The sequence below is a fragment of the Hippopotamus amphibius genome, chromosome 8 (assembly GCF_030028045.1).
Source record: "Hippopotamus amphibius kiboko isolate mHipAmp2 chromosome 8, mHipAmp2.hap2, whole genome shotgun sequence".
Lineage (NCBI taxonomy): Eukaryota > Metazoa > Chordata > Mammalia > Artiodactyla > Hippopotamidae > Hippopotamus > Hippopotamus amphibius.
In genome coordinates this window covers 59,706,090-59,721,715 of record NC_080193.1, presented here as the reverse complement: position 1 = coordinate 59,721,715, position 15,626 = coordinate 59,706,090, and the positions used below count along the sequence as shown (strand labels likewise).

The 15,626-nt window shown below is 37.1% G+C and overlaps 1 protein-coding gene across 1 annotated transcript in view; it reads left to right on the top strand.

Annotated features, from left to right (window-relative positions):
• Positions 1-936: 936 nt before the first annotated feature.
• LRP1B (LDL receptor related protein 1B) overlaps positions 937-15,626 on the top strand; it is a 1,778,947-nt gene continuing 1,764,257 nt past the window's right edge. The window contains exon 1 of the mRNA XM_057745031.1: positions 937-1,120. Coding sequence (XP_057601014.1) covers positions 937-1,120 — 184 coding nt within the window. The remainder of the gene's footprint in view (positions 1,121-15,626) is intronic.

Below are 15,626 nucleotides of genomic sequence, written 5' to 3'. Positions count from 1 at the left end.
TTCTTAAACTACCACTGTACTATGTGGAAAAAGAAAAGAAACAATTTTAAAAAGCATCATAACGTTCAAAATGATTCAAGTTTCCCCTTTGAAAAGAGAAATCTACTGTAAAACTGCCAAATTTTTGATTTATGGCTCTCTTCTTAGGGACCTCTTACCATCCACCTTTCCTCTTATGCAACGAGTGATGACTTTGGCGGGTTGTTTTGTCTTTTGTTTCTGCTGAGTCACTAAATTTTCATCTTTGTCCCTAGGTGCTACTCAGCATAAAAGTTAAAGGTGCAATTCAGAAAGCATTTGCATTTGTGTGACGAGCGGAGGGAACCATTTCCTTAAGAGAAGCTCAGTTACTTGGCTAGTCCTTCCTTCCCGGGAAGGAAGCTTCCAGGGAGCAAAGGGATCAAATCTGCTTTGCCTAGAGAAGCATCTATGTCAGCGCTGGTAGCTGATAATTCCGAAGTGGCTGTTAAATGCGGAGCTTCCTGGGCTCCTGGCTGGCTCAGCCCAATGCAGAAGTCTCCCCCTTCTCTAAAGACCGAAATCCCTACAGAACCAGAGTTACTTTCCCTTCAAGGAGACAAATAATTGTGATTTGTGGTGCTCTCAGTTCGCGGTGGTATTTTCCTGTTGTGTTAAATGCCTCTTACTAAGTAATAGATGTGATTTATGTGGACGACGGACGGGTGTGTGGTGGATTGGGTGATTAATCAGTGAATTCCCCTCCGCTGGCATCTCTCACTGCCCCTCTTTGCGTGATGTAAGATCAGACGTACCCTGCATTGAAAAGTCAAGACACACGAGCGGCTCGCTCGCGCTCACACACACTCTCTCTCCCCCACACGCGCGCATCCGTACACCTTCCACATCCTGCTCCAGGCAGGAGAAGGCGGACTGGCTGGGCTCACTGAGCTGAAGAATTTCCAGTGACATTTGTAAATGACGCTGCTCGATTCGGGGCTCCGAGCCGCCGCCGCCGCCGCCGGGCCGGGGATGCCGCCGAGCAGTCTCCGGCGCAGGCTTCCTCCCCGGGCGACCACGATGTCCGAGTTCCTCCTCGCCTTACTCACTCTCTCGGGATTATTGCCTGCCGCCAAGGTGCTGACCGTGGGAGCCGACCGAGGTAAGGAGAACACCTCCCCCCCTTCCTTGCCCCTGTCTTCCTTGGCTTTCCTACGGGGCGACGCTGGCAGATAAGTGAGTGTGAAACTTAAGTCCTTGCGGCCCCGCTCCCCGGGACCGTGGGCCACCGTGCGCCGGCCTCCTGGGGGGCGAGAGGTGCGGTGGCGGATTTCCGAACCAGGTACCCGAGTCCTCGGCTCCCCCACAGCTTTTTCCTTTGGCCCTTTGCGGGTCCTGATTTTGTTCCCCCCCCCGGGAGCGTTTGGACTTGACTGCGCGCTTCTGCCCGCGCATCCCAAGCGCTGCAGATGTTGGGATCAGCATTCGCTTTCTCAAGACTTCCCTCCGCGCTCACTCTCCTGGCTTCTAGCTCTTGCGGGCTCCCAATCCTCCTCGTTAAGTGTGTGGTTCCTTAACTTATCTCGGGGGTTAACTTCCTTACCTGCTGCACCCAGGGTCTAGTGGAGAGGGGAAAGCGTCGACTCCAGCCCCTTTCGTTTCCGTAGCCCCTTTCTGGGGGCAGACTCGGGCGAGATTCGGGTCATCAGCGGAGAAGCTAACGCTTTCGGGGCGCTTCTGGGCGCAGGCAGCTGCCTGAACTTGACTTTTTTGATTCTGGAGGTCTGTGACACAGCTCGTGGTGTCGGGAGACGCTAACCCACCACTGGCGTTTTGCCCTTGCTTTTTCTCCAAATAGCTGATGAATGGTAGAAGTTTAAACAGGGATGGGTACGGGGAGCAGAGCAGAAAGGAGAGAGGAGATGGGCATTATAATAAACCTAGATTTTGTAAACTTTGATCAGGAAACCCAAGAATCCCTGTGCAAGTCTGAAAATCTTTGACAACAGTCAGACGGGTGAAAAAAGAAGAAAAAAAGTAGATGACTATTTGAGCCATTGGCATTAGAATGGTTAACTGCTTAAAGTAAAATCAGAGGTATCATAGATCTAGTTTTGTTTTGTTGTTGTTTTTAAATCATAGCATGAGTTCATATACATATTTTGGCTTTGGGAGCTAATGAGAAAAAAGAGAAGTAAGAAAGACAGAAAACATACCCAGATCTCAATGCCAAGCAAACAGGCAAAATGTTGCATTGGGAGATTTAGTGACTGTGTTTATGTGTAGCGAATTATGAATTGACTAAAAATTATTGCTTCATTATAGGACAGAACAGGGGAATGAATTGTAGTGTTTCTACTCAACCTGCTGTGGGCAACCAGATTACAGTCTTTATAACATACCCACACATGTGATTTCCTTTACCAGTAGTGAGACTAATATGAGTTCCTTTAGAAAGTCTGACATTTACTGAGTGATAATCTTTTAAACATATCATTGTCACCTAACCATTTGGCTTCTGAACTTGCCTTAACTTGCCTTGAAGTTGGTGTGGTATAGTTGAGAACTACACTGATAAAATGGAAGCACATAGCTCTAACTTGAAATGATGATGTCTTTGATCTGGAACAATCAGCTCTCAACCTTTCTTAGAAAGAATGTTTGAAGTTGGACCAGAGCAGATGAACAGAATGAAGCTTTTCAGTCCTGTGCGCTAGCAAAATAGAATGGCACTGGCAGACTGCTGCTATTGGGCTCTTTCTGAGTGAGTCCCCATTCTCCAGAAATTTGACCTCATCTAGAACTAAGTCCTCAGTGCTTTTGTACGTGTTTATGAGGAAGGGGGCCATTGCTACAATGACTGGAATGAATACCTGAATAGAATTTTAAATATACAGACCCCCAACTTTCTTCTGAGATAAAAAACTAAATAATTAAAAGGATTAGAATTTGGTGTCAATTTAGTTCCAATAGGGAGAGGGATATCTAAGATATAAACAGGGCACATGGAAAAGGATTGTTAACTTTTTCCTAAAACTGAAATAGTGTCCCATTTTATCACCATGTCAGCATAAGAAGTACTATATTGGATAACACAAATAAAAATAGTTATAGACCAACACTTTACCACTATTACACACAAACAAATATAACAATCAAAACTGTTATAAAACAGCTAAAAATGCCACAGCTAGCCATCAAAAGTGAAAAGGGTGGGTCCCATTTGGAAAAAGGAAGAAATAAAAAAAGAGCAATCTTGTTGAAACTTAAAAAAGAAAGTGCTGCTGCATTATGACAAACTTAACTGAAATGCTGAAACAGAAGATATGGGAATGTAAACTCAAGAAAGAGGTTAATGAGATGTAGCTTTCTGCCCAGGCTTATGTCAGTTGTCCTTGAAGAATAGAGCAGGCTTGTGAATTACACATGTGTGTTTTGTAGTGCAAGACCTAGCTTCATGCCAGAAAATGAGAAAACACTTTCAGGTTCTCCAAATAAGTATTGAGTAATGGGTAGCTTCATAAACTGCATGAACTAGATAGAAATGGCTATATTACCCTCTACCTATGTTTCTCTTCCCTTTGATATAAACTCAAAAAAATTTTAAATAGAAAAATACTTGAATTTACCTCTTTGCTTGTATTCAATTTATGCACATCCACTTGCCCTTTAATTCTATATTGTTTATTTTCTTAGTTTGCATTGATTTTGGTACGGAGTTAAGCTAATGTATGTGTCAGTTCTTATTAGATTTTATCACATCTGAAAAAAGGAAACATCTTTGTAACTCTTAACAGCAAAATGTGGAGAATAAATCATGTTCACTTAGAATCAACCAGTGTGTCATATAATGATGTCATATCACATCAAAGTATTGCTTGATAAGGATTAAGACTTAAAAGGAAGTATATTTTAAATTGTCAAATTTTCTGAAAAGGAAAGGAGTTGAGAGAACTAAAGCTAGGCTCTTTTACATTCTTGGGTCTAATAAGATGTGGAAATGTATTTCCAAATAATTACAGTTCATGCTGCTGTATTCATTTAATCACTTAAATGTATATGTCTATAAAACCATCTAAAACTGGCAATCATGTGTATGTCAAAATTTGAATGTCTCTACTCAAAGAGGAATGAGCTATAAGCCGTGTCTCTTTATATTCCAGAAATATTAAAGTTTTATTTTGAAGAGGTCTCTATAATCTTTGAGTTTTCCTCTCTCTCTCAAATTGAAAATGGTACAAAGGAAAGGAAACAATAGAAAAATAAAGAAAAATTTCAATGTGTTGAAAGAAGAAAGAATGTAAATTGCAGAAAACAGAATAAGGGAGGGAAAGAGGGGGAGAGGAGGGAGAATGCCAAATGATACTTTTAGGAAGAGGTTGAATCCAAATTAGTGTTCCTTAAAGAAGAGATTAAAGTATCTTTAGACAAAATCTTAGGATAAATGTTTTCCTCTGATATAATAAGTATCATATGGAAATGATTACAATATACAAATAAACTTTCGTCAGTGTGAGGCTGGATATAATTAAACCTGAAGAATGGAGAGATACCATGAGAATACTGCAGAAAACTTAAATGTTAACTGTGCTAGAATTGTTAAATGAAAGTGATTTTTTTAAAGTGAATGTGAGAAGTATTCTTAGAAAGGGTGGTAGATGAGTGATATACTTAATATATTCTTGAAAATGAAATGACACTTTGTAAATGCTACTTAGCATTCGCTGTAGAGTCACGCAGAGATTTTTAGTTTGCCAGTGTAGTGGATCCAGGACATTAGGTTCTTGCTACTTGTCTTGTCAGTCTCTTTTCAGAGCCTAGGGTGTGCCATAAAGATAGGCTCCATTTAAAGTCACCTGGACTGAACATGACTTGGTCTTTTATAAGGATTGCAATGGTGAGGGATCTCTGTATCTTCCCTCCATTCTATGATACAGTTTTTTTCATGATTCTGCTTTTAACTTTTTCCTCTTCTATGAAATGTAACCTCCTCTTTCTTCAATTCCTTCCTATTTGTAGGGATCCTGTGTAGCAAAAGGTACCAAGCAGATGTACTGGTACATTTCTCTATCTTCTGAGGCTGTCTGTCAAAACAATCCTTGTACAAAGGAAACACTTGTCTTCATTCTAGCTGGATACATTCAAAGAAGGTAGAATTAATACTAAAAGTTAAACATGATTGTCCCAACATGATATCATTAGTTAAACTAATTTAGCTGTATGTGGAACCCATCTATTATATAGATATATCTTCTTTAAAGAAGATATCTTTAAAATGGCTGTCTTGGTGCACAAAAACCTATAAAAACAACACTCTAGCCTGAAAATTGCAAATAGATTCTTAAAGATTTTTTTTAAAATGCAGACCATTTTTAAAGTCTTTATGGAATTTGTTACAATATTGCTTCTGTTTTATGTTTTGGTTTTTTGGCCAGGGATCAAACCCGCACCCCCTGCATTGGAAGGCGAAGTCTTAACCACTGGACGGCCAGGGAAGTCCTAGATAGATTTTTAAATGAAACTTTTATTTTAAGAAAAAACTCCAGACAATATATGTCTAGTTTTCTGATGATTGTCTCCTTGAAAAACAAAATTATGAAATGAAAGAACTTTGAGTTATTTTTCAACTCTGAATGTGCAGTATTCTAATGAATGAATTTGCATTTAACACATAATTTGTTGTAACAGAATCTGACAGTGGAGAAAACAAATGTCAAAATGTATTTGCCTTTGAAATGTCTGTAATTATGATGCACCTAATTTTTATAATTTAAAACAATGTTTTTAGTAGCCCGACTGCTAAAGAAAAGTAGAGCAAAAGGCTGACTATATACTGGACCAAATTTCTATCAGGAAATAGTCATATTTACTCTAGTTACTTCAAAAAGTCTTCTTTATATTCTCTGAAGAAATCTGAATCTTTGTATTTAATCTAAAAATAGTGACCAAAACCTACCTTGATACATAGAAAGAACAAATAATTTTTTTTCTTCTTTTTTTTTTGGTGGTAAAGGGAGGACAAAATAATTCTAATCAATCAAACAGAAAACTGTTGAGTGATGCTTTTACCCTCTTCTCTGGAGTTGCTCTACATCTTCATATGGGTTGTTATCCAAATTTTACCTGTATAACAAACAACCCATCGACTGAGAGGAATAAGAATGAAATTGCAGCATAACAATCACAAATCTAACCGTCTAAAAGCTTTGGGGGCATTCTACAGTTGTTTTATTTAAAAGGAGATATTTAGTGTTCATTAGTTCCTTGAAAAAAAAAAGTTCCATTATTTAAACCTTAAAATACAAAAACTTGAAAATACCTCTAAATATTAATTTGAGTTTTTTAAAAGTTACTTTTTATACTAATTTACATATGCGCCAATGAGTATATTTAATCTCACTTGCTTTTTTTTTTTTAAGCTCTTTATTGGAATATAATTGCTTTACACTCTTGTACCAGCTTTTGAGGTACACCAAAGTGAATCAGCTGTGTTTATACATATATCCCCACATCCCCTCCCTCCTGCGACTCCCTCCCACTCTCCCTGTCTTGGCCCTCTAAGGCGTCACCCATCATCGAGTTGACTTGCTTTTGAAGTGTATTGTGCTTGCAATAATATTTAATCACTGTTCTCGCTATTCTGTGTGGTCTCATTTGAACAAAATGTTAATCTCTCCAACTACATCTGAACCCTGTATATTGTAGAAAAGGGAATGAAGTCTTCAGAAGATTTTGCAACACATCAGAACAAGTAAGCTTAGACCTTCAAAATTTATATGCTTTTTTCTGTTAGAAGTTTTTCTGCTATAAGCTGCCTTCACAATTTTAGATCTATATTTTCTCCTCATAAATGATTTGGTGGCCTCCCTTTTCCCCCTTGGCATAACTACAAGGCCAAGTTAGAAAGTATGTATTATTTATCGCTCTGTTTTGAATTCAGTGATATCAAAATATAGTTTCTTTCTCTCTTCCCATCCTATTGATTTAGGCCATCTCTGTACAAACCCAATTATTTTGACTGAGCTTATTAACTAAACAAACTGGTTAAACTACTGGGAACTAAATGGGAATCAAACTGTTAGACAGTAGCCAGTCAGTAAAATAGTAAAACTGATCTTGCATAAAAAACTTAAAATTAAATTTTATGGAAAAACAACAACAACATATTTCCCTGAAAGACTTATGCATGATACTTCATTTACTCTACTTTGCAGAGTAAATCAGACGTCCTATTGCCATTGTGTCTTTCATAAGAGGCAAATTAAACATGCTTGGGAGTAATTATATATTTGTATCATGGGATAGCATAAGAATTTAACACACTATTAGAATATGAATAAATACATTCTCTGAATTTATTGCTGTTCAGAGAAATGTTACTTTATTGAAAATTAGTTGAAAATTATTATTTTTCTTTATTGGCTTTATTAACTGAGTTATTTTTCTCATTTTGTAAAATATTTTACAAAATTGAAATATATTTCAAAGTCAAGGTCAAGACTCTCTCAATGTAGAATATATAGTGGAAATGATTACAGTCATAAAGGGGACAACAGCATTTAGTGTGATTTTAAAACAACTATAATAATTTTCTCATGCAGTCACATTAACTTGGTTTTACTCTGCAATTACATGTCCAATTGTGGTTTTCAAAAAATGCAATGGCTTGATTAAATAAATGGGCCCACTCATTTGTTGCTGATTTCCCAGTAGGTCAGATTCTTGTATCATCAGGTCAAAAGGCTAATACTTGAGATGGTAACGATGGTGTTACCTAATATTGTCCACTAACTCTGCCACTCATACATGTTGAATAGGATATATTATCTACATTTGGGATTTCTCAAATGTTCTAGAGTAGTTGTAAATATACAACATTTGTTAAAAGTTTCTTTACCTATAGGAACAATGAAAAATAATTTCAGTTAATATATTCTTACTGTAAAGTCATCTGTTTAATCTTATTTTTTCAGAAATAAGCTTGAAAATAGTCATATATTTATGAAAGTTTCCATTTATGTGTGAATAACACTATAACTATGTCCTTTATAGAAGACAAGTGGAGAAAGTAGCCTTTCATATGAGAATACTTCTAACTTTTTTTAAGTAAGAGAAAAAAGAAAAAAAAAATCTTGAAGAAGATAGAGTGTGTTGCCTTGCTAAGATACCGGCGTTCCATTTTATCTCACAATGCATTCTTATTAACAGTCAGACATCTCTTCCTAAGATGCATGCACCTCATTGTCCTGGCTGGCTTAGCCTTCAATCCAAAGACAGATATTGTTGAAACACGACCTCATTTTAGTCGAAAGAATACATTTCTTCTTTAGGTAAGATCAAGGTACCACAGACCGTCTCTTGTTTTATTCTTACAATCAATAGGAAATTCCTTCCTAACTTTTCCACATTGCATTGACATCCTTCAAGACTTCCAAGAGGGCTTAACTTTAGAACTACGAATACATAATTCCCTAAGAATTTTTCTACCGCTGAGTTTTTCTTTAATGACAATTTGTTCATCTTAGCTCTTTTTTCTTAAAATGAGAAAAGAGAACTAAAAATGGGGAGGGATGAGGAGAGAAGAAGAGAAGTAAAAACTTGGTTCTGGTTGCTTGCTTTGAGTGTTCCTGGGGTATTTTAAGGTATGTGTGAAAAAGAAAAACTGTAGGATAAGGCTGATAACAGAAATGAGTTTCGAATGACTGTTTTCTTTAGAAATTAGGATGTATAAGGAGAGGAAGGACAAAGATGCTAAGGGAGAGAACATTGACATTAAGACTTTTTTGAAGCTTCAATCCACACAGATCAGGTAACTGAGGCAATTAGGAATCTCAAACATTTGCTAAAATATAAATTCTCGAGATTTAAAAAGATTTGGTTTTTAGATTATCTAAGACCTTCAGTGCATTTTCTAAAGCTTTTAATGATATATTTTATTGGTATGACCATGCTAAAATAGGAAGTATGCTTTATTAAAATATTCCACTTTATTCAACTCTTAATTTTTAAAGCATATTCTCAATTAAGCTCTGAAAGTACAGTGACAATGATGCCAGCTCATGGGTGAGGTTTTTGCCTTGTCAGGTGAAACTAATGGATCACACCTACTGGGCATCTGTATTTATGAGATTTTCATTAAAAAATAACTAAGGTTTGTAAATGGAATTGCTAACTCAGAATTCAGGCCCTTTTGCTGAGTCCTTGTATTGTTGTCGTTCTAACAAAAAGGCTAGCAGTTCACCAGCACCATGTTGATGGCCTGTAATACTAGTGGCATACAGATGTTACTTGGGGGGAAGAGATAGTGACTTTATCTGACATTGACCAACATTAAACATAAGTAGAATTTAGAACTGTCCATCTTTGGATAGAGTTCTTTCCCACTCTAGGATGTTTATTTCTATTTTCATTTGCTGATGATATTGTCAAGTATTTTGAAACTAATCCTGATAGTATAAGAACCAAAATCTTAGGGCTTTTTATCCATTCCCCTTGCTGCTCTCATTGCTGGAATATCATAAGTTTATGAAGGTTATGGGGGTTTATCTTGTATGTATTTTAATCTGAGTGCCTGTGAAAACACCACCAGAGGTTTACAGAAAACTGTTCCAACCAACTCTGAATAGAGAGACCTAGTAGTGCCTCTCACACCTTCCACAAATGCAAGGAAGATGATGTCCGTGAAAACACATCACGCATTGGTATCACATTACATAAATACCCATTATTTCATTAATTATATAATTAGCAATGTAAATTACTAATAGCAGTAGAAATCCCTTACATTTTCAGGACACTTTAATTTTTTTCTTAGTTTCTTCTTCCTGAAATCATATGATCCCTGAAGCAACCCATGTGGTTGGTGGCCATTCATTTATTTATCCACTCATTGAACAAATTTGAGCAGAGATGTGCTGGGACTTGTTCTAGAGGTTGGGAAAGAGGCAAGTGAGCAAGTTAGACAATGTAACTGGTCTGTTGGAGCTTACATTTTAGGGTACATTTTAGTGCAGGAGGAGACAGATAATAAGCAAACTGACATAAATAAATATATAATATTTTGTGCTAAGAAGAAAGAAAAATAAAATAATGTAATCAAGAGAGGTGCTCTGGGGATTAGTAGTTGTAATCCAGGCCTTTTTGTGAAGAATGACATATTTGCCAAGATAAAAATGATGTGAAGGAACAAGCTATGAGTGGTTCTGAGGGAGGAACTTTCCATGCAAACCCTTGATAGGGAGTCATGATTTTGGCATTTTAGAGAAAGGAAGAAGGTCTGTGTGTCTGAAGCATACTGTGTGTGTTTGGAAGAGGAGAGGAGTGGGGAAAGGGGTATTTATGAGTAGGTTAGGTAAGACTGTGCAGATCAGAGTGAGGCATTTGGGTTTTGTTCTCATTATAATAGGCTGCAATTGGATGTTTAATCAGAGGTGACATGACACAACTTAATTATTTACGAGATCATGCTTGCTACTGAATAAAAAAGGACAAGAGACACAGTGAATACAGTTAAAGGGTTATTGTAATTGTGCAGGAGAGATGTTGGTGGCTAAAACAAGGGGGTTGCATTGTAGATGAGGATGAGATAGAGGAGTGACTCACACCTTTAATTTAGGAAGATTTTCTATCACAATGAATGCAGCATCATTCAATATATCGGAAGGATAAGGCATGAAATAAAGCTTCAGATTATCATCTTGGGAGGTTAACATTCTAGGTTATTTTAAAATGAATGCATTCTGTTTTGCATTTCCTCTTATTGACTTGTATGAAATGTTTCATGATATAAGGCTTACATGTGGTGGTCACATGTGGACCCTGCAATATCACTTGTCTTTTTATTACCTTTTCTCTTTATTTCAGATTTATTACTACCATCTTTCCTATTACCCATATTTACCCATGCCATGTCTGCAGAATGGAATCAGTAGAGAGACTCACCATATTCCTTGAGGGTTTAGATACAATACACTTAATAACATTCTAAGCACTGGTAAACGTGACAGCAACTATTTTGCTGTTATTTCTACCAATCTAGTATAAAAGCAGAAGGAGTAGGCATTGGCTTATGGGAAGACTCATATGAGATTTTTTTTTTCCCTTGAGGAAATTCCTGTTATTTTCAAGGAAGAACTCCTTTTTCATTGTCTCCAAATCCATGACACAATTGAGAAGAATTTGTGCTGACAGTCACGTTCCTACTTATGAATATTTGATTAATGGGATGAAATTTTAAGAGAGCTGCTATTGGCTGTTCTCATTACCTTCCTTGAAAATTCCAAGAAAACTGTGGAAAGGAAGTGGGTGGTGACAAGTGCTGGGGGACCTACTGGGTAAGAGTTTATGACCTTTTGGGTATTCCTCTTGGTCAATCAGGGCCCCTGGATTATTCTTCTGTACTTATCCACACATGTTCATTGAATAAATGTAGTTCCTACTATGTACCCATCTCAGTGTGATTCATAGACTGGAGGCAGAAACAACTAAACAACATAAACTAGAACAAGCAATAAAAACACTGGTTTAGCAATTGTACAACTTTGGATTTTCAGGGAAAGTTTGCTTATGGCTACAAAACAAAGCCATTTGGGTTTATTGAGTTCTTGTTGGAGCTAAAAAGGAAATAGGGAGTGGGAGGCGGAGAAAGAACAAGGAGAGAAGTTTTAATGAACTGATGGAAAAGAAAAAAAAATATCAGAACCCAGAAGGTCTGTGGGAAAGAAGACAGGTATACAGTGTTTGAAGGAAGTACTGTTAATATTAAGCTGAATGAGCTACTTTAGGGCCGAAGTTACTCGAAGTTTGTTTCAGTATTTGGTTCCATTGATTTTTTTTCATTGCTCTTTTTTTCTTTTGGCTCTCTTTCATGCTATCTACCTTGAGAAAAAGTCATACTGTAGTTTTAAAACTTAAGATTCAAATCTGCATTCCAAAGCTTAGCCCAAAATAGTCTCTTGAGTTTCTTTTTACGTTGTACAGGCCATCTAGTGCCAAAAAAAGCAACTTGGGGTTATCAACCTTTTTAGACACTATTTACTTTATATCGCCAACAGCAGCATTATGGAGGAAATGCTTCACCCCAACCTGAGAGATTACCTTGGAAATGCTACATGATTGTTACAACTAATTTAAAAAGATAATCTGTTTTCTTAGTTTTCAAACATGGTACACCTTTAGATTAAGAAGTGAAGATGTATACTAAACAAACAATAAGTTAAAATAAAAAGAGATCCAGAGTTTAGGCATTTACAGTTTCAGAAATACTTAAACAAGATATTGAAGCAAAAAATCTCAACCAATTTATTTGTTGTGTGAAGAGCTTACCTGCAGGTTTAGTAGACATTTGCTAGATGCATGTGCAGAAATCTAATTTGTGTGTGACTTTAAGTTCAGTCCATTTTTCATTCACGTTGTCAAAAGCCCCTTTAATAATTAGGCGCCAAGATTTCAGTACAAAAATCAACATTATGCATAGGAATAAGTTAAATATGAAATAAACACCAAAATTTTATTTTAGAGTGACTGAACCCAATGAAATTTGAGGCTGGAAGTTTTTGCATTGATATTTAATTTGGGACTCACTGTAAATTTGTTTGCTGTGTAGTTTAGCAGAGGGGTGCCAAAAGGTTGGAAATAAATTAATCAGAGTAATTGAAAACAGCAGGAAGGGGAAGGGTTACTTGTACATTTGCGAGTCTGAGGAGTGATTTATGCTCCTTGACTAGTGCTCTGCTCACATCACACAGAGGTCTGCTGAAGGGCTTTTTTTTTTTTTTTTTTCTTTCATAAGGAAAGTACTTTGGGAAAAGGTTCAAAATGAGTATAAGGGGGTTATTTATATTTTGGGTAAAGCAAAAAAAAGTAATTATTGACTGCATACTCAGAATAAAAGGCATTTGGGCAGGAAATGTTGTGACCACTAGGTACAGACTTCAACCTGCTATAAAGAGCCAAGGAAAATAAACAAAGCTTATTCAGATAACAGTTAAGCTGGCAAGATACCTAAAAAATCTAGCAATAGCAAGAAAATCACTTAAGTCAAAAATAAACTTTCAGAGATTGAGGCTACTTGAGTTCACCAAGATTTAGAGATGAATGCCAGAGAGGATTAGTAAAACTCTCTTCCATGTGAAATACAGCGGTAATGGCTCTATCGCCACGTCTCAAACTCCTGCTTGAGAATCACTATGTGAGAGTTGAGCTCAATATACAATAAGGGTAATAGCATTTCCTTTCAAAGCAGGGAATCATATAAAGGAACCCTAAATAGCAACCCTGCCCTTCTCCCCATCCCCCCTTCTGCAAGCAAGAGAAAATGATAGGCAGCATTTCCTCTGTAGTTTTACAGAGGGAATCAGGTTGGCCATAGCTCCTGAGATCCCTAGACGCAGAGAAAAGGCTGCTTATATTTCTTTGCTCATGATGTTAAGTGATGACACTCAGACATATTTGACTAACCTTTATGAATTAAAGGGCAAGATATAGGGCAAGTTTTGCAAACATAAATGCATACAACACCTAGGCTGGTCAGAAGGTGCCCTGGTGACATGTAAATTAGAGAACACCCACATTGTCCAAGGGAGCAGGTGATATTCAGCTGCTGTGGATTGTGGGTTCCTGTGAATGTGGGTGGAGGATTGCCTGATCTTTAGGTAAATTCAAGAGAGGCCAGGAGTTTTGATATTTGTGCATAATTCCCTATGATATAAATATTGTCAATCAAGATTTTTTTTTAAAATGAAATAACATTGTGGGGGTCGGAGTCACCAGGTGATGAATTTAAGCACCAAGCTGACTGCTGTGACCCACTACAGAGCCCGTGAGTTACCGACATTACAATGAAAAGACATTTTACTTGGTGCTTTACAGACAAAAGGTGGCCCTAGAGAGCTGAGTGTAATGCCTTGAAATTTGTAGTGCATTATTGTTGCAGCTCATGGCTAAGGGAAGAAGGACACCAAAGATTAATTTCAAAGTGTCCTGCGTCTCTGCCTCCACAACTTCCTCTCCCCCATTAGACTTAAAGGTAGAACCCAGGAAGAAAAAATGGGCACAGAGAAAACTCTTAATGAGCCTTTAGAGGGTCAGTGATATTAGACCCAATTGTGACTTAGGCGGAAACATGTCATGGCAAGTTGTCTAATAAACAAAACTCTCTCAATAATGGTAAGGAAATGCTATGAGGATGATTTCTGTCTGCCTCAGCACCCCAGGGGCCTCATGGAAAATATTCTACCTGCTAAGTAACAGCCATGTGGCAAAAGCAACATTGCTGTGCCACACACCACACATAGATCATTATTGACATGTGGAAGGGAAAAAAGAAGACCAAAAGGGAGAAAAAATATAGTGAAGTGAAGGTGGCAGAGGGATGATCCTGATGAGTAGACACATTCTCATGCAGAGACACAAATGGGATCACATTTAGGTTTGTGTTTCATCTTCTGTTTCCTCAGGAAAGCTGTGACCTAACAAGAGCCAACAGTGTGCTCTGTTACTTATACAACATCTAGATTTCTTACCTGTGTTCACATAGGCATTAGTATATCCAAACTGATTATTCGAACTAGTTTTTTAAAGCATTTTTCTAAACTTTTTATTATGAAATAATTTTAGACTTATAGAAAATACATACAACTAGTACAGAGGGTTCTCATATACCTTTCTCTCAGCTTTCCCTGATGTTAACACATTGTATAACTTAGTACAATTATCAAAACAGAAAGTTAACACTGGTACCATAAATGTTATTAACGAAACCATAGACTTTATCTCGATTTTACCAGTTTGTCCACGAACGACCTGCTTTTTTCCCAGCAGCCCTTGTAGGATTCAACATGACATTAAACTGTCACCTCTCTTTAGACCTTCAATCTGTGACAATCTCTGGCTTTAGTTTACTTTCATTTCTTAAGCTCACTTGAAGAATCCTGTTTATGTAATTTACAGACTACTCCACAGTTTGGGTTTGTCTGATATTTTTTCATGGTTATACATTTTTGACAAGACTGTCGTGCAAGAAGTGTACCCTCCTTAGTGTACCATGCATGTCAGTCTGTCTACTTATTAGTGATGTTAACCTTGACCACTTGGGTGGGGTGATATTTTCCTCATTCTTTCCAAGTTTATTACTTAGAATTCTTCTGCAAGAAAAATGTCCCTTCTTTCTGATTTATTACTTATTTATATCATCATAGGCAGTTATTTATTTTATTATTTGTGTCATCATCCAATACTATCATTGTTCATTTTCTTGCTCAAAATGTTCCACCTATGACTATTGGGTGCTCTTTCAGATTGGCCACTCTGCCCTTTGGACATACCCCCAATAAGTTTTTGAGCACTTTCTGAATTTCTGGCACTGCCAGATGAGCCCAAACTCATCTTGTATTTTCCCCATTTTTGCCCTGGAATCAACCGCTTCTCTAGGGAATTTCATAGGCTATTGAAAATTCTGAAAGTTTTAACTGGATGCACTCTTTTAAGTGACACATGATTGTCTTCAGGATGATAAACAGTTGCAAGAATAATTGCTCAGTTAATATATTTTAATGTTCCAGAAGAAATAATTTTGCTCAGTACTTTAATTTTAATAAAATATTAACTACAATGATCGATTATCTGCTGAATAAAATTCTGAATTAGAATTAGGTAATGATGCTTAGTTA